The sequence below is a fragment of the Triturus cristatus genome, chromosome 11 (assembly GCF_964204655.1).
Source record: "Triturus cristatus chromosome 11, aTriCri1.1, whole genome shotgun sequence".
In the NCBI taxonomy this organism is placed as follows: domain Eukaryota; kingdom Metazoa; phylum Chordata; class Amphibia; order Caudata; family Salamandridae; genus Triturus; species Triturus cristatus.
Genome location: NC_140594.1, coordinates 566113736 through 566134801, shown reverse-complemented (window position 1 = coordinate 566134801; position 21066 = coordinate 566113736). Strand labels below are relative to the sequence as shown.

Below are 21066 nucleotides of genomic sequence, written 5' to 3'. Positions count from 1 at the left end.
AAAGGAGAACCTGAGAAAGGGGAACAGAAAGGGGATCGATCCGTCTTTCTGTACACCATGCCATAAATTTTCCACAATTGGAGTGGGGGGGGGAACCTCGCTACCAAGATAATGTTACAGTCATTGGGAAGAAGGTCGTAAGCTGTTAACTGGTGCCGCTCAATCTCCACGCAAGAAGACGAAGCGTTGACAGGTTCAAGTGGAGAACCTTCCCCAGCTGCTAAGACAACATCCTCCTGAAAGGGCAGCCTGATCAGAGGATCGATGGTCATGCTCAACAGCTCGGGATACCAGACTCTCCGTGCCCAGTCTGAAGCCACAAGGATGACTTGGGCTTGTTGTTCCTGACCTTCTTGAGAACTTTGGGCAGGAGTGGTATGGGTGGAATTGAGTACAGGAGGCCTAAGCTCCACTTGAGACAAAAAACATATCAGAGTGAGAGCAGTCTTGGAAACTCCAGCACACAGAACTGCTGACATTACGTGTTCTTGGTGGCGGTGAACAGATCTAACCAAGGCTCTGCCCAATGCTGAAACAGACCTTGCACCACCTCTGGATGGAGACACCATTTGTGATCCACTAGGCATCTTCAGCTTAGTTTTTCTGCTCTGGCATTCAGAGAGCCTACCAGGTGTTGAACCACCAGGCAAATGCCATGACGTTCCAGCCATGTCCACAGATGCAGGGCCTCCTGACAAATATGTGCCCTGCAAGTCCAACCAGGCCATCCAGTCTCCTGGGACCAGGGCTGACAGGACTGGAGCATGAGTGAGCATCTTGAACTTCTTGAGGAAGACATTGAGAAAGCGCAGGTCGAGGATAGGACGAAGGCCTCTGTTCTTTTTGGACATCAGAAAGTAGCAGGAATAGCAACCACAACTCACTTCTGGCTTCGGCACTCTTTCTATAGCTCCCTTGGCCAAGAGAGCTGTCATTTCCTGGCGGAGAAGGGATATGTGGTCCACTGTCATCCTGTTGTAAGTAGGTGGCTTGGAGGGAGAGTTAGTCTCGAAGGGGAAATAGTAACCCCTTCGGACATTCTGCAAAACCCGCTGGTCGGTCTTATAGAATACCAGTGGGTGAGGTGATGGCGGATCCTGCACCCCACTGGGTGTCCATGTTGGTAGGAGTGCAGACTATAAGGGTTTGGAGCAGAGGACTCACCATTTCTGTAATATGAGCTACTTCTGTTTAATAAAAATCATTCTGCGCTACTATTAATATTAGTGTTTTAATACTGACTATATCTGCCAAAATTACATTTGTGGCCACCATAAACGAAATCATCAGCAGTAGGAGTCACCTCAGCGCATCATGCATGGTAGCCAACAGTAAAGTAAACAAGCATTTGCAATGCAATAGGTCTCGTATTTGCGAGACTTTGAGCTATTGACATTGTAAATGACAATGCCTTTCATATATGTGTTGGTTTTTAAAACATAAATAAAAGCCATTGTCGTGTACCGTGTCAATAGCTTAGACTCTCACAAACGCAAGACCTATTGCATTGCAAATGCTTGTTTTCTTATGATCAGCTTCATAGTGCTGATTTGCGGCAACTAGGACAAACGGTTTAGAGGTGCAAGTAAAAAGAAGTGAGGTACTGAGGAAAGAACAGTTGATTGGGATCTGGGCAGGAAAGAAGTAAGACGACTTATGTAGCTCTTGAATCATTAATAGGAATCTTAATGAAACAGAGTTGGAGCTTTTAAGCCCTAGGCTAGAGCTCTAATAACCCCAAAACAGAACACTCGTAAGCAAGTGCAGCATACCTGCAATATTTCCCAAAGCCCAAACCGCTTGCTTGCTGATGTGAGCATGTGGAGATACCAAGAGAGCAATAAATGAGGGGATAGTGCCACCCTCCACCACAGTCCTGGTCTGGTCCGATGTGCCGGAAGCAATGTTGGTAAGAGCCCAGGATGCCTCAAACTGAACAGGGTTGCAGTCCGTACGGGCCAAAAATGCTACAAACTTTGGAATCGAACCAGCCTGGATAATGCTGTCAATAGGAGGCTGCTTCTCTCTGGAATAGAGTTTCCTTGCTGCTTGAGTGAATACATGTATGTGTCCATCATAAAAGAGTGTACTACATAGAAAAGACACTGGATCCACAGCAGAAGGGCCCCAGTGGAGAATTCTGTGGCAGAAGGAAATAAAATAAGGCAGTAAGGTCAGAGAAAACTCTCTCACGTTTAGTAGATGGGGTAAGGTACACAAGCCATTTGTGAGCTCTCACATGTCGCGTGTCATATCAATGGCTGATGTTCAGATGGTATGCACCGCACACCGTTATCTGCAGAAGGTCAGGACAAATTTGCTGTGGCAGCAGTGTGAGGGAAGGAAAAATATGCTGGTCGTTTGTTCAGCTTCACTGCTGCAACCATGCGAAAGGCAAGCTTTCAAAAGATGATTTTATGCCCTGGCCATCGCCTGTAAAAAATGGCCTAAATGTTCCCCCTATGGCATAATGACATGGATAGTGCTCTCACTCTAATCACATGGAAAGGGTTGGGGTGGAAAACTCTGTTTGTGATCAGGGTGGGGTGGGGGGGGGGGGGGGAGAGAGCTCAGTGTGACTCCGGAGGCTAAGAGCAATATTTAATGACAGCGGCCGGCCAACTTTGTAGGTCCAAGGTGGGCTCCTATGGTGGCAATAAAAAGAAAGCGGCACATGCAGAAAAAACGAAAGGCAGCCATTAGAAGGCAGCCATTAGCTGAGCTCTTAGGCTTAGCAAGCGTGTGGACAAGATGCACACAGAAAGGGTGGGGGGGGGGGGGGGGGGGGGAAACGCTGCATTTGTGCTCGGAGGGTGGGGGGGAGGATGTCTAATGTGAACCAGGACGGGGAAAGCAATATAGCATCAAAGGGGCCGACTTTGAAGCTCTTACTCCGAGGTGAGTGCGCTGAAGAAAGAAAAGAAAACCATCAGCTCAGGAGGAGATGCTAGAGGACAACTAAAAAAATAGTCCTCACCAGCGTATTCATAAAATATCAAGTAACAACACATGTAAGAGGGGCAGTCCTCATGGGAGGTTACAACATGAGACAAGGAGGTACTAAGGAGGGACTACTAAGCCTATTACCAAATCAAAAGCCACCATTTACAAAGGACAGTGACAGGAGCCAATTGAAAAGATGGGCGGGAACATGGATGAAACTTAAAGTCCATACCTGAATACAGCATGTCTCGAAGAGACAGTTCAAGCGCATGCCTCGGCGAGACCTAAAAAGACTTTGCCAAAATGGAATGCCTCTACATGTTTAATACAGAACAACCATAGTCGCATAGCCACTGGCACTAATGTAGTAATTTCAGTAATAAGTCTCCCCAAGGCCACAAGGTTTAACACTCAAATATTCGCTTTCAACATATTTTGGAAATGCAAACATTTTTCTCCAAACATCAGCTAATGAATTTTGAAAATACCAGAATCTCCCCCTTGAATACACACTTTTAAATTTTGGCATTCATATATTAATTCAACCAAGTAAAAACTAAGTTTAGTTGGGTGGGGTAGGAAAGAGGTCTTTTGTATGGTCATAAACACACATTTTGCTCCAATGCGGATGGTTATGGCTCTGAAAGTGCACTGGGTTCTGCTGCCCAGGCCCCAATGTCTTCTCCCTAAAACAGATCCATGGGAATTGGTAATCCCAATTGGTAAGGACTTTAATTTTCCGTATAAGTCCCTGGGTAATGCGACAAGTGGAAACCAGGGCATGGGAGTTAAAGGGGAAACCAGGGTGTGAAGCACTGGTTGTGCCACCCTGAGTAACCAAAGTAAATAGATGACAGCGGTGCTGCAATTGCAGTCTGCAGGAGCAGTGCAAACTGCTTCAACTCGACTTTCCCCTCACCATGTGTGGCAAGGTCAAAACACTATTTTTTAATAAATGTCAGTCACACCTAAGGAAGGCCTCCTAAGCCCAGAAGAAGGGGTGCATTATATTAAAGGTGAGGACATATAAGTGCAAGCTTATATGTCCCTATAGTAGGCTGTTCAATTAAGGACTACTATAAGAGGTCAGTGGTCCAAAGGATAACATGGGCTGCCGCCCAGGCACCACCGAGGTTGCCAGTTCCATTATGGTACATCAGAAAGACGTCATGTTTGGTATCAAACAACTTTCCTCCTCACCCCGGACATGATACTCAGGCCAGAGGCGATATGGTATGCACCCAGGTGGCAACCTTGCTCTGGCTGGCAACTCGCAGTTGCTGCAGCGAAGACAGGAATTTGACCCCCTGCAAGAAGGTGTGAACTTTCCCAGGAGTCAGAAACAATGGCCTGGACGGGAAGGAGGTGACACCTCCCTCTCTGACAGGATGGCTTGTGAAGTGGCACATCAAGGCGGTGAGGTTCAAAACTTTCACTGCCTCCGATATGCATCCAGGCTGCCTTCCAAGGGAAGGAACAGCCGTCCCCATGCCCCCAGGCAAATTTGCACCTGGGCAGGCGGGAACATTATGTAGTCAAGAGGCGTACACTTCCCCGACGGCTATCCACACCTCTAAGGTGGGCTATCTGGTCTGTACAGCTATGGTAGGTTACTGTCAATTCTAAAAGTGGCAGAATAGAGGGTTTTGGGATGAAAAGGTGACACACATCCCCGAAAGTGGACACCTCAGGGGCGGATTATCCGCTGGGGCTTGTATCCCATTGGCCATATGCACCCACACCCCTAACGCCCCTAAATCTAGGATTTAAAGGGCACCCCTGACACCAGAACCTCAGTTCTGATCTGACTTTCAACAACGGACACAGAAGAGTCCTGAGTCTGCGACAACAGGAGGAGCACAAACCAAAGGCATGATACCCTGCACCTGTGGCAACCTTCCTGGTACTGCACGACTAACTCGTCCAGGACCAAAGACTGGTTCCCCCAGACAGAGGGACCCCTTGAGAGCCAAAGAAAACTCCAGACTCCCCTGGACTAGTGGCACTAGTCCCCTGTAGTCAAGAGGTAAAACCAATGTAGCAGAACAAAATAATCCTTGGCCATCGGGCCCTACGAGGGATCGCCCAAAAGTAGATGGTGCAGTGTATTGTGGGAAATGTAGGCCTGATCTACAGCAAGTTTCAGGCGGCTACTGTTTTCCCCTGGGCCTTCGGACATCGAATGCATTTCTTGCTGACCTTAGCACTGCCAAGGCTCTTTGGTGGCCAGTCTGACAACACCACCTTTACTCAATGCTGCAACTCGAGGAAAAACCGCAACACCTTCATTCGATGCCAGCAGTGGCCCTGTTGTGGACATTTTGCACCGGTTTTCTAACTAGCACAGCGTAAACGGTAAAACCAGCTCCCCCGCACGTCCCGTTTTAGCACCACAGACAGCCAGGACAATACTGCACCCAGGCTTCCCAAGCCAGGAAGAATCACACTGATTGTTGTGGCATGGTCCTGGGACCCACATCACCTAAATTCTCCAGGTGATCAATGCAACTCAACCAGCAAGAGACAGATTGTCACTTGTGCCTTTTACCATTGATCATTGATAAAGTTTTGCAGTATTGATTTGCACAGATTTAATTTTGCTTCTAAAATCAATAATTCCGGCTATACTCATCTGATTGACTTTGTTTTGGTGTCGAAATTTACATAGTAATGTGCTTTATTTTTATAAATTGGTGTTGGATTTCTTCAGAGCTCTGTCAATTACTTATCATGTTGGTACTCCGAAAGGCTTAACAGTTGTTCCTCTACTAAAGCCTGACTGGTCTTTGCCACTCTAGGGACTGAGCTAAGGATTTATTATTGTGAATTCAAGGACCATCTTTGGGGTATTGTGAGAGTATTGCGCGAAGAAACTTAACTGGCATCACCACACAATACTCTACCTTCCTACAGGTGGGCTACACAAAAGAGAGCTACTTACAGGTAGCTGGAGAGCTACCATTAGCTCACAAGCTCCTTGTTTGAGAAGCCGCCTTAGAGCCTCCTAGTGCTACTGGAAGAACATTATCTAGGCTGGGAAAAACACCAAGTGTTATTTTCTGCTTTTTTCATAAAGTAAGATGGATCGAGCAAAACTGAAGCAGTTTTGGTAACTTATTCCATAACATTAGGACATACTGAGAAAGTGCACTTTGCTGAATTTAGGAACTTGCAATAGGAAGTGCTGAGGTGACGGAAGCATTCTTGTAGGTAGATATCTCTTGATTTTCTCAGGTATGAAATATGCAAAGAACCTTGAAAATGATGCACTGTTGCATTTGGAGCTAGTAAAGGGCTTGCGAATGGCAGAAGCAGAGCTGAACTTAGGAGCTTCAACCACCAGTTTGGCCGCTTAATTTTGAATAGATTGCAGATGGTAAGGAGAGATGTTTTTATGCTGCGATAAAGACTGTTACAACAGTCTAATCTCAATGCTATTATAGCTGAGATGACCACAGCTCTGCTCCCCCGTGTTGAGTACAGTAAAACAGTACAAAGCTGACAGAAGTAAATAGTATGTGTTAACATTACTGCCAACACTTGATAGGCTGTCTGCAAGGCACTTTCAATTTTAATTCCCATTCTCTTCACCATTTTGGAGAGAAAAAGTTATGGATCACATGATGCAGCCAGAGTGCGTGTTGCTTTTTTTTCTTTGTTAGTACAAGACATAAGAATCTTTAGTTTTATCCATATTGCGCTCGATGCAGTGCTGGTTCATTCTTGTGTTAACAGCAATAAGGCAGCTCTACAGACATGGAGAATCTAAAGTGCTGCAGCTCAGCTTGAACAGAAGAACAAGTTGCGTATCTTCGGTAACATCTTTTTGGTAGGGATTCACTCTAAATACAGATTTCTCATCTTGTGAATTTCCACAGGCCTTAGGCTGTATCCAAAAACTTTTGCCAGCAATTCCTTCGCACGTCAGTGGGTGGCATTGTGCGGCTCCCTGTCAGATGGGTCCTTCCCCGGATGTAATGTCAGGCCCCCACATGCGCCATCTCCACACACTGACATCAGTTTCTTTTGGATTCCTTACTACGCCATCAGATATAGAGCCTTTTAAATCAGAATATTGCTGTGTGCACACTTTCATATTTGGAATCGTATTAATGGTCTGAATGAGGGCATTCCAAAGAACAGGGAGGATCGGTACATAATATGCGTTTTGAGTCTCTCCCAGAAAAAGCATTACCGAAGGAAAGTAAATTGTTCTTCTGATAAAGCCTTTTAACTGCAGATTCCTCATCATGTGAATAGATACCAAAGCAGTTACTCCCCAAGTGGTGGGTCTGTGGAATAGCTCAGACCAGGAAACCACGTAGGCACATCGGGCGAAGTGCCTATCCCGCTTGACCTGGTTATCCAGGCATTAATGCTTTCTGAACGTGTGGAGGTTTGCCCACGTAGCTGCCTGGCAGATGTCAAGAACCGGCACAGCATGCACTAGTGTAGCCAGCCTTTGATCTGGTGGAATGAGCTTGCAATCCTACTGGAGGTTGCTTTTTAGCCAGCACATAGCAGTTCTTGATGCATACAATCCACCAGTAGATCGTTCTCTTTGCAGCGCTTTGCTCTTTTTCGCTCCAGAGAATGCGAAGAATAGCTGATTATCTTGTTGATATTCTCTAATCTGGTGTTAACAACTGAGCCAAGTGACTGAATATTCTATAGTGAACTGTGTGACTACCTTGGGTAGGATTACCACTTTTGTCCGAAGGATCATTTGGTCTGGGAAGAACCTGAGCATCTGAAGTCTCAACTTGGTAATGGCAATGATGAACACTGTTTCGATGGCTAGGAGACGGAGGGACAGCTGTGCACTGGCTCAACAGGAATGCACATCAGGAAAGTGAAACTCAAGTTAAGGCCTCACTGCGGCAGTACAAAAGGTGTTCGTAGAAAGAGATTGATCAACCCCTTCAAGAAAAGCATCACAACTGACTTGAAAAGGAAGGGCTGGTCTGGCAAACATAAGAAGGCCAACAGGGCCAAAAGATATCCTTTAACTGTTGCCCCAGTAAGGCTTTACTTGGTTAAAGAAAGGCAGAACATCAGTCATCTTTGCATTCAAGGGCTGAATGTTGTGAAAGGGACACCAGACAACAAACTACTCCCAGCACCCTGCAATAAATTTTGGTAAATGGATGCCTGGCAGCCAAGATTACACCAACCACTTTGAGTGGCAAATCAAAGGTCAGTAACTACTGTTCTTCAGTCTCCAGGCATGGAGGTGTAGGTTGTCTCGGGTCAGGTGCTGGACCCTCCCCTGTTGCTGTGACAGGATGTCCTACTGAAGGGGAAGCTAGATTGGAGGACAGGCGCGCATGGCCAGAAGTTCTAGGTATCACACTGTCCTTGCCCAGAGTGAAGATACTAATATGACTTGGGTTCGGGTCTTTCCTTATCTTTTTTCCTGATCTTTTTCAACACTCTGGGCAGGAGAAGCAGGGGCAGTAAAGTGTACAGGAGTCCTGAGCTCCAATTCAGACAGAAGGTGTCTTTGAAGAAGAGAAACCTTGAGAACTCCAACAAGCGAAAGTTTGGACACTGCATATTCTCTGTGCTGGGAGACAAATGGAGCCAGGGTTCTTCCCATAGTTGGAAGATGCCCTGTGCCACCTCCGAGAACAAATGCCATTCGTGATCTGCCAGATCGTGTTGCTCATTTGATCTGCCCTGAGTTTTAAAGATCTTGCAGCGTGCTGGGATATCAGAGAAATGTCCTGTGCATGCAGCCACTTCCAAGGAATCCTCTTGGCACAGGACCTACAACCAAACTCCTCCTTGTTTTTTGCAGTACTACATGGCAGTCCTGTTGTCTGCGAGACTCTGTACCCATTCCACCATGATGGTCTGGTGCAATGCAATGCCCAAAAAATTGTTCGCAGCTCCAGCAGTTTGATGTGGAGGTGAGCTTCCACCAGAGACAAGAGTTCTCTGATCTATACCTCTCCCAGGTGACCTCCCCAACCCAGCAATGGTGCATCTGTCAGAACAGTTAGCTCTGGGTGGGGCAGGGACAAGGGTCTGTCGCTGGTCCAATCGAGGTCAGACAACCACCCCAGCAGCTATTTCGCAAATTTCTACGATACCTGGATGGACACCGAGAGGTTCCCTTGATGCGGATACTATGGAGAGGTCAGTTCCCACTGTTGAGCCCATATGTACCACCTGGTGTGGTCCACAAGCAGGATACAGGAGGCCAAGAGTCCCAGAAGTCTCAGAACTGCTCTCACTGAGAACCAGGTCAAGTATAGACCCTAGCCTATTAGCAGGTCTATAGGTGACCAACACTTACTCAGAGATAGGGACCATTATTTCCCTGCCACTTCTTTTAATCTCAACATCGACCAGGAAGATCACATTAAATATACTGCGGCATCTGGCCAACAGCCGATTTTACACACACGTTTTTACCAATCTTCTCACATTTTTGGACAACACTTCTGTCCTACTGTACTCATCTGGCGTATTTTTTATGAAAAGCTCTCTGGTAAAGTGACCTCTTGCGGGCCCACTAGGCATTGCAGTGTCAGCCAGGCGAGGAGCATAGCCCAGTGATGAAGCATGTCACCTTCGGGTGAGTAAGGGCAACTGTTCCTAAAAGCACATGCTTTCTGGGATACCTGCTTTCAGTTAGATGTAGTTTCCCTTAGACCGAGCTTCCAGAACAGTATACTGTGATTTCATTACATTCATATGAGGAGTGTGTATACTGCACAGTCATTCTTCTCGTCCTCTCTTTTATTAAATGTATGTGATGATGACAGTCCCGACACAACTCGAGACCTGTTGTGTTAGGGTGGTAACGCCTTATCTGATAGAGATTATCTAGCCACAGATTCCTCACCTTAGAAAAATATCCAAGCGTCAGACTGGATCTGGAAGTGTTGGGACAGTACCCCAGCATGCGGGTAGTTGGTGTCCTTCGGCTCTGCTTCGTCTGCGCCGGAAGGGACGTGAGCAGTACCCATACAGGGCACCAACATGGCGCGCTGACATCAGTTACTTTTGAGAATTTCCCCTCCAGGAGCAAGGCACCACTATGCAAACTGCCCACTGGTGTGAAAAACTAAGGCCTTGGAACGGTCTATTACAGTGCAATTGACTCGCAGAGAGGATGGAAGGGGCGGTAAGGAATCTGCGGCTAGATAGAGTCTCTTCTAGATAAGGAGTTACTGAAGGTAAGAACCTTGTTCATCTGGTAAGAGACTTCTAGCCGCAGATTCCTTAACTTTGAATAGATACCCAAACAATATCTTCCTTGAGGTGGTCTGTAAAGCAAATTTCAAATTGAAAAGTCCTGCAGGACCAAAGCCCACATTGCTGCCCGACAGATGTCCAGGACAGGTACTTGGCGGGATAAAGCAGTGGGTGCAGCCTTAGCTCTGATAGAATGAGCACGCAAACCCTCACGGGGTTGCTTCATGGCCAGTGCCTAAAAGATCTTTATGCAGAGCACTATCCATTTGGACGTGGTTTGTTTCTGCACAGCCTTCCCTTTCTTGGCTCCTACATACCACACAAAAGGTTGACCGTCGACCCGGAACCATTTCATGTGATCAAGGTAGAACGACAACGCTCTTTTTGGATTCAGAAGGTGGAGTTTCTCCTCTTCTTTGGAGGGGCAAGGCCGAGCAAAGAAGGTAGGGAGCACGATGTTCTGGCCTCCTTGGAAGGGACTCATAACATTCGGAAGGAAGAAGGCATGTGTCCAGAGGACCAGCTTGTCCGCGTAGAAGGTGGTGTAAGGACGGTACGCTGAGAGTGCCTGCAATTCGCTGGCCGATGTTGTGGCCACTAGAAAGACAGTTTTGATGGTCAATAGCCTAAAAGGGCAATTGTGAAGAGGCTAAAAGGGTACACACATCAAAAATGTGAGAACAAGATTTAGATGCCACTGGGGCATGATGAATGGCTTAGAGGAAAACATGCTAAAAGCCTTTCAGAAACCTAGACACAACATGTGACTTAAATAAAGAAGGTAGGTCTGGCAACCGCTAAAATACTGAAATGGCTGAAAGATATCTGTTAACTGTGTCCAGAGTAGAGCCATGCTGGGCCAATGATAAAGCAAACTAACATCACAAACTTCAGGAGGTAGGTCAAAAGTGGTCACCTGTTTCCACTCATTCTTCATGTATGAAGGATGCGTAGGTTGGGTGAAGAACCCTCGCCTGCTGGTGCGCCACAAGATCCTCTCAAAGAGACAGCCAGATGAGAGGACCGATAGTCTTGCTCAACAGCTCGGGATACCAAACTCTCCATGCCCAATCTGGAGCCACAAGAATAACTTGGGCCCGCTCATTTTTGGTGTTCTTGAGAACTCTGGGCAGGAGTGGTATTGGTGGAAAGGCGTATTTGAGGCAGTACCGCCACTCAAGATGAAAAGCATCTTCGAACGAGAGCTGCCTTGGGAAATCAAGTGCGCAAAACTGCTGACATTGTGCCTTTTCAGCATTAGCGAACAGAGCTAACCAAAGCTTCCCCATTGCTGAACGAGACCTTGTACCACCTCCCGGCAGAGACGCCATTCTTGATCTGCTAGGCATCTTCGGCTGAGTTTGTCCGCCCTGGCATTCAGAGAGCCTACCAGGTCTTAAACCACCAGGGAAATGCCCTAGAGTTCTGGCCATGTCCAGGGACACAGAGTCTCTTGACACATGTCGGTGGTGCTGTCCGTGAACACCTTCACCAGCCTTCCCTTAAAAAAGGAAGGAAGGCTTTCAATGGCTAGCATTTTGCCCGATGCTCCAACAGGTTTATGTGGAGCTTGGATTCCACTGGAGGCCAGAGTTCTCCTATCGCCACCTCTCCCAGAGGGCTGCCCCATCCCAGAAGTGACAAACTTGTCACAACAGTCAGCTTTAGTTGGGGAAGGGAGAGAGGTCTGCCACATTACCGCCTAGGGGTGATTAATTCCGACAGATGAAATGTTTCAGCTGAAGTGTAAGGCAATGAGTTTCCTGTGCTGCGAAACCAAGACAGCTAAACAAGCCTTTTGTCAGGGTACCTGCTTCCCCGAAAGAAATCTAAATGTGCACAACTGGTCAATCTGCAAATGTAAAGGGTGCTTGTAAGCTGGGATCGGCTTCAATTAATAAAGTCACTTGAAGCTTCTTGATGACACATATAAATATATATATATTTTTTTTAGCGGTATGGAAAGGAGCAACCAGCTAAACTGCGAAGTGTGTGATTTTAAAAGAAAAATATTTTTTAAAAGGTTGCACTACATACAGTCTGGCTATTACTAAAATCTATATTTCGGAAGCACTTTATCTTAAACCTTGTTATGCATTTTGTAGCAGCCTATCTTATAATGAATGTAATTTAAGTTTAAAATAATGACGTACATGTTCACATTGCTTTTTGTCACATACTGAGACCTTTTAGCACTAAACATACTCAAGTCACTATTCTGCACTGCTCCAACTAGAATTCAATTCTGTGGTTCTCTGGTGCAGTTCATTAACTAATAGAGATTTCATTATGTATGCAATTCCCATTAACAAAACTTGCATTTCATTTTCATCTAAGCTGTGTGTTATTTTTTATGTAGTTACTTGAAGGTGAAAGACCAAAAAAAGTTATTCCATGCCTTTGACTACGCCCCCATGCTCACTCACCCCGCCCCCATTGCGCACATCACAGTTCCCACACTTGTTTTGATGCACTTCGACCACTGGCTGCAACCACCTCCATCACTTTTGTGAACACCTGAGGGGCGCTGGTAAGGTCCCATGAACTGCATGTAACGCCAGTGGGCAGGCAGGACGGGGACGTAGAAATATCCATCCTGCAAGTCCAATGCTACCATCCTGTCTCCTTGGTCCAGGGGAGACAGAACTTGCACAAGTGTAAGTATCTTGAATATCTCATTTTTCAGAAAGAGGTTGAGAAGGCAGAGGACTAGGATAGGACAAAGGGCTCTGTCCTCCTTGGTCACCACAACACATTTCTGAAGTGGCACCTTCTCTGTGGCTCCCTTGGCCAAGAGAGCCAGCACTTTCTTAAGGAGACGTGGTCCTCTGTAAGCCGATCCTAAGTAGGCTGCATGGGTGGCGGTGTAGTCACAAAGAGGAGGGGGTAGCCCCTTTGGATATTGTGCAAAAGTGAACGTTCTGATGTTACTGATCGCCTGTGGTGCAGGTGATGGCATATTCTGTCCCCCCCACTGAATGCCCATGATGGTAAAAGAGCAAACTGAAGGGGTTTGGAGGCTGTGGCTCCTGGGGTGGTGAACTGGCCTGACCTTTGGCTACCTATCCCACCCCACATGGTCTATGGGACCTACGTCCTCGGCCACCAAAAGACTGGACAGTCTGTTGCCCGTGGTGTCTGGAAGGGTATGGACGCGGTAGGTGGCCCCTTCCGTGGCCACGAAAGGTGTGGACTGAAATTGACGAGGGGCCATAAGCAAGCCCAGTGACCTGGCTGAAGCTCTGCTGTTCTTAAAGTGCTCCATCACTGAGTCCGGCTTCCCTCTGAAAAGACAAGAGCCATCAAAGGGCAAGTCCATAAGCGAGGCTGGGACATCTCCTGATGCTAGCATGAAGATGTAGCATTTACATGGGGGCAGGATGTAGCATCAGTGGCAGGATGGGTCTGATGCAGTGCTGCACAATGCCACCTACCGATAGGCGAGGGAATTGCTAGCAAACATTTCTATATCGAGAGTAGAGCCTGGGGAAATACACAAGGTGAATAATCTGACATTAAAAGTCCCTATCAGATACTGAGTCATCAGTACAAGTATATAGATCAAGACCAAAACAGCAGACTATAGTTGCCAACAGTATCAAGTAGCACAACAGAGGAAAACCCTGGGGCACAGCATATATTTATTGTTTAGAAGATTTTATATTCACTCCAATGATCACCTGTTCACTTCTGTCTTTAATGAAGGATAAAACCCCATTTAACATGGAGCAACCGTTGCCTATATTTTGAAGCTATTTTATTAGCATAGCATGGCCAATGGGGTTGAATACAATAAAGAAAGCAAGCAAAATCACAGCTTAAGAGGTGTTCACTGCAAGATGTAAATCACCCACTGCTGCAAGGAGTGTTCATTCTGTGCTCTGATTTGGGCAAAAGCCAACCTGGGAATCATCTAAAATAGTGTGACATTCAAGGAAATGCTTCAATTGTTTTGCCACACATCTCTAGGATTTTACCCACTGGGGGAAGAAAAGTGATAGGGTGGTAGTTCGAGACTAAAAGAGGATTAGTTTGGCCTTTACAGTAAAGGGACTATTTTTAAATATTGATGATGCCGCATGAAATACACGGGTCAAAGACTTCTAGACAGATATTGTTAAAGTGGTACAACCTGTACCTAGCACCTTTAAATGAAATGCTGTTAGTGGGCCTGCGGAACATATTGTGCCACTCATTTAAGTAGCCCTTTAAAACATGTTTCAGGCCTGTCATTGCAGCCTCGGTGCAGTTTTAAACTGCCAATATGACCTTGCAAAATAAACCTTTTTCCAGGCATAAACCTTCCGTTTCAATACACATAAGCCACCCCTAAAGTAGGACCTAAACAGCCCAAAGGACACTGTAATTAAAAATTTGGACATGTACATAATTGGCCTGGTAGTGAAAAACTCTTACATTTATTTTTCACTACTGTGAGGCCTAACTCTCCCATAGTATAAAATGGGTTACTTTACTACATTTAATAAGTGCTAACTTTTGATTGGGAATAGGTAGAAATATCATGTTCGGACTCAAATCAATTGTAATTTCAAGTGCTATTTAATGGTAAAGTCAGATCGTGGATTACAATTTTTAAAATGTCACTTTTAGAAAGTTGGCATATTCCTGTCCTAAACTTTGAGGCCTTCTAGGAGTTTCATGCTGGCCAGGCTTGTTAATTGCTCACCCATCAGGAATGCATATTGGGCCCAGACAGTGAACAATAGGTACAGGGTGTAGCTGGAAGGTGGTTATGTTGCCAGGATAGGAAGGGCGAAGCTGTTCTCTGCCCCACTTACATTTCAAAGGAGCTGCCTCAGCACACTTGACAACAGGCTTTTGTCGGTCTTGCGGTAAGAGCACGTAAGTACTGACTCTTTTCAGAGTAAACACGTTCTTGATTCCCTGACTTTCACCTACTGTGTGTGTGTGTGTCTGTTGAATCACGAGGCAACTGACAAACCTGGAACTAACATGATGGGATTGACATTGTTGTGACATGGATAACTGGATGACACAACTACCCTGACCCCACTATGCATAGACAATGGGTGCTTTTATTTAAGCACTGTTTTGCTACGCTGGGGGCAGGGGGGCCGCACTGCATGCTATGGGTTGTATGTCGCACTTATGGCTTACCGATGGGGTTCCTTGGTATCCCCCGCATTTGTCTCACCATTAAGCCAGACTATCACCTTGAGATGAGTGTTGTTGTGAATCTTCCATCACTACTCCAAGTTCTTACACCCCTGTGACTCCCACCTTTCTAGGAACACTGTACTACAAGGTGTCTTTAAAGGCCGGGAGTCGATGTTGTGAGCCAGCAACCCAACTAGGGTGAGTCCTTGATTCCTTCAGCTACAATAGGACTACTGGCTCCTTAATACCATTTTTTAAACTAATTTCCTATCGCCACTTCACGCACGAGCATTCCACAACTGCGTGATGCATGTTTCTAGACACTATGAATGTTTCACCATTGCGGCATCATGTGCACAGTGTAAGGTGAAATCTTTCAGGGGACGCATACTATGAATTGAGCAGTGTCCACTTTTACCTGACCATTGTGTTTTGTCAGGTTGGCTGACAATATTTACAGGTACCACACTTGGGGTGCTGTTTGTGGTCTATCATCGTTACCTAACTAGACAACCACAAGTAGTGTAGATAAACTGTTTTTTTGGTCCTGAAGAATTACCGTCAAATTGACACGATGGCAAGAAACATATCGACCACTTTTTAGAGCGCGATATCCTGTAGCATTATAACAGGGGCACACCACATCTTTATTTTTAATCAGGTTAAAAGCCATTTTCATTAAAATTTTCTAGATTGGACTTCTAATTCCTGTTTTAATCCTTACACGGTCTAGTGACCCACATTCCACACATATACAATCTTTAGGTCCCTCACACACCCTGTACCAAATGGCATTGAATAAAAGATCTCCGCCAAAGAGCCCCTCATAGGGTGCCCATCAAGTATTGCAGCGCCAATCTGACGAGGAGCAAGCCCTATGATGAAGCATGACACCTAGCTGGCTGGGTGTGTGAGGGCCCTTATTCCGCAAGGAGGAATTCACCTTTTTCCTCCCACCACTTAGTGAACACTGCCTCACACTTAGCCAACCTTTCCCTTCTTCGTTCTGCCTGTTAGAAACTGCATACTCATTTTGTTGGATTGTTAATTGCTCACCCATCAGGAATGTATATTGGGCTCAGACAGGGAACAATAGGTACTGGGTGCAACTGGTAGATGGTTATGCTGCCAGGATGGAAGGGGCGAAGCGGTTTTCTGCCCCACTTACATTTCAAAGGAGCTGCCTCAGCACACTTGACATCAGGCTTTTGTCACCGGAGACATCTTGGGACTTGGGCAGGGAGGAAGGAAATTCCAGAGCCAACTGTGGGGGAAAAACTCTATAGAGGTTTTTGCCACTTCAAATTTGGCACCAGGTATAAAAAATAGGACCATTAGACCCACTCTTCAGAGCATTCTTGCTCCAGCAGAAGACAACAGAGGACTGCCCTACTGTATGAGGCCTCTCTTTTTTCAGCTGACTGACCTGCTACTACGAGAGGACTGCACAGCTGCTTGAGGCCTGCCTTGTTCTTCAGATGACTGCCATTCTGCTTGAAGGCTGCCTTGTTCTTCAGAGGACTGTATTATATTTTTTGTTGTTTTGATCTCCTTTTACTTATTAAATTTTACTCTGCTCTTCTAAATTGGTGTGGGATATCTCATGTTATGTTTTCGCTTTTTTACTGTTTGAGTGCTGATTAAATATGTAACACAGTGCCTCTAAGTCAGGGGTCTCCAACCTTTAGTGTAATAAGGCCTACACATGTTCAATAAAAATCATTACGAGCTACTAATATTAGTGTTCTAATAATGATCACAGACAAAATTACATAAATTGCCACCGTATGCAAGATGACCAGCAGTGATCACCTTAGTGCATCAGGGAGGGTTGCTAGCAGAAATGTTAAAAAGGCTTTGTCTGTTTGGAATGCCTCTAAGCATGGAATCCGTGTCAGCCAACGCTCAGTGCCCCTGGCACAAAAGTAATAATATTAGTATGTCTCCCCACATGATCTATCACTCAAGAAGCACCTTTAACTATATTTTGGAAATTTAGCAATTTTTCTCCAAACATCAGCTTATGAGTTCTGAAAATACACACATTTTTGCCTTGAATAGACAATTGTGACATGCATATATTATTTCAAAGCAAAGAATTCCAATTTAGTAGACTGGGACACGATAAGGAGAGCTACTTACAGGTAGCTCGAGAGCACCAGTAGCTCACAACCTACTTGTTGGTGAAGCCTGCTCTAAGTTAAGTCTGAATGCTTTTGTGCCAAGCTACCAGTGGGTTAAGCACAGGTTACTTTAGTGACTTTTGTGGTTCTTCCTGAAAAGGATGGTGGTTGTTGTTTGAGAAGGAGTCCCCCCCCCCCCCCCCCCCCCAACAAAAAACCCAATTTCTTACAATGATTAAAACTAGCATTTTCTTTGGTTAAAATCATGCACCTTTGCTCTGAATCTGCTACTGCTTATTTTCCCAAATCCTTAGTACTGTAAAAGCACAGAAAGTAGTGGAACAGTTTTCAGACAGGTGACACAGCCCTTTGTATACATCTTTTGCTTACCAGGGCAATACACACAGCTTTTAATTCCAAATAATCAACTACAGTGGTTTTAAGCCAATACTAAAAAAAAAACAGAAGGGGAAATGAAGAAAAGACAAAGCAAGACTTGGATGTAAGCATAAGAAAGGATAATGTTATTAATAAAAATTCTAACATCATCTGGTGGGCAATGTAGTTTTAGGTCCACACTCTATAGTGGAAAGTATTGAACTGCAGCTGTGAGCATACACACAGTAGAATGATCTATAGTATTAATAGTACACTGCTTGCAATTTTACCAGCTTACGACCTTTCTTGTTTAGCATAAAGTGGCAGCATATTTCAATGAAATAAGAGTACAGATGAGTCGGATGTAGGGGCAACAATATGACTAGTATCGTGCTGCAGCAGGTTTTCACGTTTATCATTCTACCATTTGGCTACTGACAAAACGAGAGGTACAAAAGGCCAAAAATGTATACCTGCTGTTATTGATGGATAACTATACCATAGAGTGCTAGGAGCACACTCCAGCAAAGAATTCGGATGGCAGAAACAGGGTGAACTACTTGCAATGCAAAGTTATTCTGTGCCAATACTGCTATTATTACTAGTGTGAAGTCACCTAACTAAGGTATATGAGAAAGGGGAAAGTGGAGGGTTAATGACCTAGCTTGGCTGCAGATTGGAGTATGAATTGCAGTTCTTTGCACAAAGAAACACATAGTGTGGCATCTTGCTGCTTTGCTTTCTGGAGCCAGCGAGTCACATCTGGCAGAAGAATCATTTTTTGACGCTTGGAAAGGAGAGTACGGGGGGTCTACTGCCCTGCTTCCTTTTCAATGAAGGAAAGAGCAGGTCAGTGGAGGGCGAAAACTATATTAAAGAGAAAACAGGTCAGCATCTAAGGGAGGGTGAATGTTCAAAAAGTATTAATTTCTCTGTTGGGGCTGTGAAGGACAAACATAGTTGGCCTCATTTTCTCAAAAGCCACAAGTCCATAGTAGGGATTATTGACAGACATACTGCACTTACACTCACTAAAGAATTTTTAAGGAGGAATCATTGCTTCCCAAAGGAGAAATGTTCTGAGGAAGGTATCTAGGAAAAGTTCTGAGTGCAGTCTGTCGTACCATGAAAAGTGAAAATGAAGCAGGGGAATGGGTAGCTTTTTTTCCTAAGAAGGACTTTGATGCCAGTGATGCAATTGCAGAGATGGAAAACGCAGAGGGCATATTGATAGCCATATGGAGTTTTCTAAAAGCGCACCTCGACGGAAGCTTATTTCATAAGATGATAAACCTATTCATTTGAAATAAAACCTAAACGTATCTTTTATAAAGAGCAAAGTACACCAATCGTAGAGAGGATATTTAATTCTCTCATATGTAACCAATTAACTGTATTCTAATTTGTTGGTTCAACAATCTGATCAACCACTAAAACACAACTCATCTGTGTCTTCACCTGCTCTCTATGTTGTATGACATTTTACATTACGCAATCCATATTTTAAGATTTAATAGCTGGTTTAGGTTCTTAAATCTTAGCAGATTATATTGCGTACCTACAATTAATGCAAAAGTACATATATTAGTGCAGCATACACATGATTACATATATCAAGCATACTATAAAGTGCATTTACCCACTCATTTTAACATTTACTCTGCTTCTAGTTATTCAAATAATATTTGATTTATGTGCATGTGCCATCACCTACTTACATATCATTTGTTTGCAATAACATTTTTATTTGTACCTGAAGAGGTATGAACTGATTATAAGAGCTACCAGGCACTGGTCCTGCATGAGGTATGTTCCCAGGGTATGAGCCCTGATAGTAAGGTTTTCCAGGAATATGCGCTGGTGACCGCCAAGGCACTGTTCCAAACATCTGAGGTGACGGAGGCATTATGTTAGCTGTGTTGAGAAATTAATATGAAGTCAATTATACATTTAAACTAACATTTTCAGGAGGAAAGGATATTGCGTTTCCCCTCACTGGTACAACAGTGTTTTTATATGTAGTTTGTAAAATACAGCTGAAAAATGTAACATTTACATCCAGAAAGAAACAGTTTGAAAAACATTTTCAGCAGACAAATACTTTAAAAAAATACTTTAGAAAAAAGAAAACTGTAGGCATTTTTGGGGGCTACATATTAATCCACCTAGTCTCAACTATTCATACACAGGGAATTTCAGATGTGAATTTCACACTCAAACTCAAATTTCATGTTAAGACCTAGTTTAAAGGACAAAGATATCCAAAGTTTAGTAACTGTTAAACAAATTAGGTCTACTTCACATTATTGTTCAGAAATAAACGATACTTAGTAATACAAAGATGTATACAGCTTCAATACGTAAATCAATTGCTCTCTGGGATTCTTTCTGCATTGGTGGTATTTTTGTGAAAAGAGCTTGCTCCAGTTCATGACTCAGTAGTAACATCACTAGAGATGTATTACTGAAAATAACTATAGTGCCATGATATTGTTCAAGCCACTGAAAGAAAATGACCAGGGGAGATTATCTATATATTCCTGAGATCCCACAATGGATTTACCCTCGGCACAAGACGCTTGTACATGTTATTCATAAACCACTCTAGATGGACCAAGGGTTAGAAACATTACGTGTCCTTGCCCATAATGGATCCCGAAGTGGTTTGGGGGTGTTAATAATTGGCATACAGTCAAATGATTAGAGTGGTCAGACTGAGTTGGGGAGCAGGAGACATGGAGCCAGAAGTACACATCTGCCTTAGGACCACGATCACACATGATGGGAGAAAAACTGATATTAAACTAACATTTATAGAAAAAAGATTATCCAAGTATTAGCCCCCACTAGGTGGGATACAAGACTTGGAGGTTCAGTTCTTAAATTAAGAACGGGGACCATAGTGGAATTTGCCACAATAGTATCCCAGATTGTTCCGTTTAAATCATCTGAGTTTAACCTTTTCCACTGCATCTATTAAACTCCTAAGAGACTGCACAAAGAACAAGTTACTTACCTTCGGTAACGATGTATCAGTAAGAAACATTAGTTAGTTAGATTCCTCACCTTAGAATATCCCGAGGCGTCAGACTGGATCCGGAAGATTTTTCGTCAGCAATACCCCTTGCGCGTCGCTAGGCGTCGTCTGCAGCGTCGTGCGCCGGAATGACGTAGTCGGAGTACTTACACGCTGCCCTCGCGCGCTGACGTCAGTTCTTGTACATAGCTTTCCGCGCCAGGAACGCAGAGCCATGCAAAGACCGACACTGGTGCCAAA

The 21066-nt window shown here is 44.7% G+C and overlaps 1 protein-coding gene across 1 annotated transcript in view; it reads right to left on the bottom strand.

Moving 5' to 3' along the window:
* Nucleotides 1-21066, bottom strand: part of XRN1 (5'-3' exoribonuclease 1) — a 1184094-nt gene that overhangs the window by 22646 nt on the left and 1140382 nt on the right. Inside the window, exon 41 of the mRNA XM_085633624.1 lies at nt 19543-19703. Coding sequence (XP_085489750.1) covers nt 19543-19703 — 161 coding nt within the window. The remainder of the gene's footprint in view (nt 1-19542; nt 19704-21066) is intronic.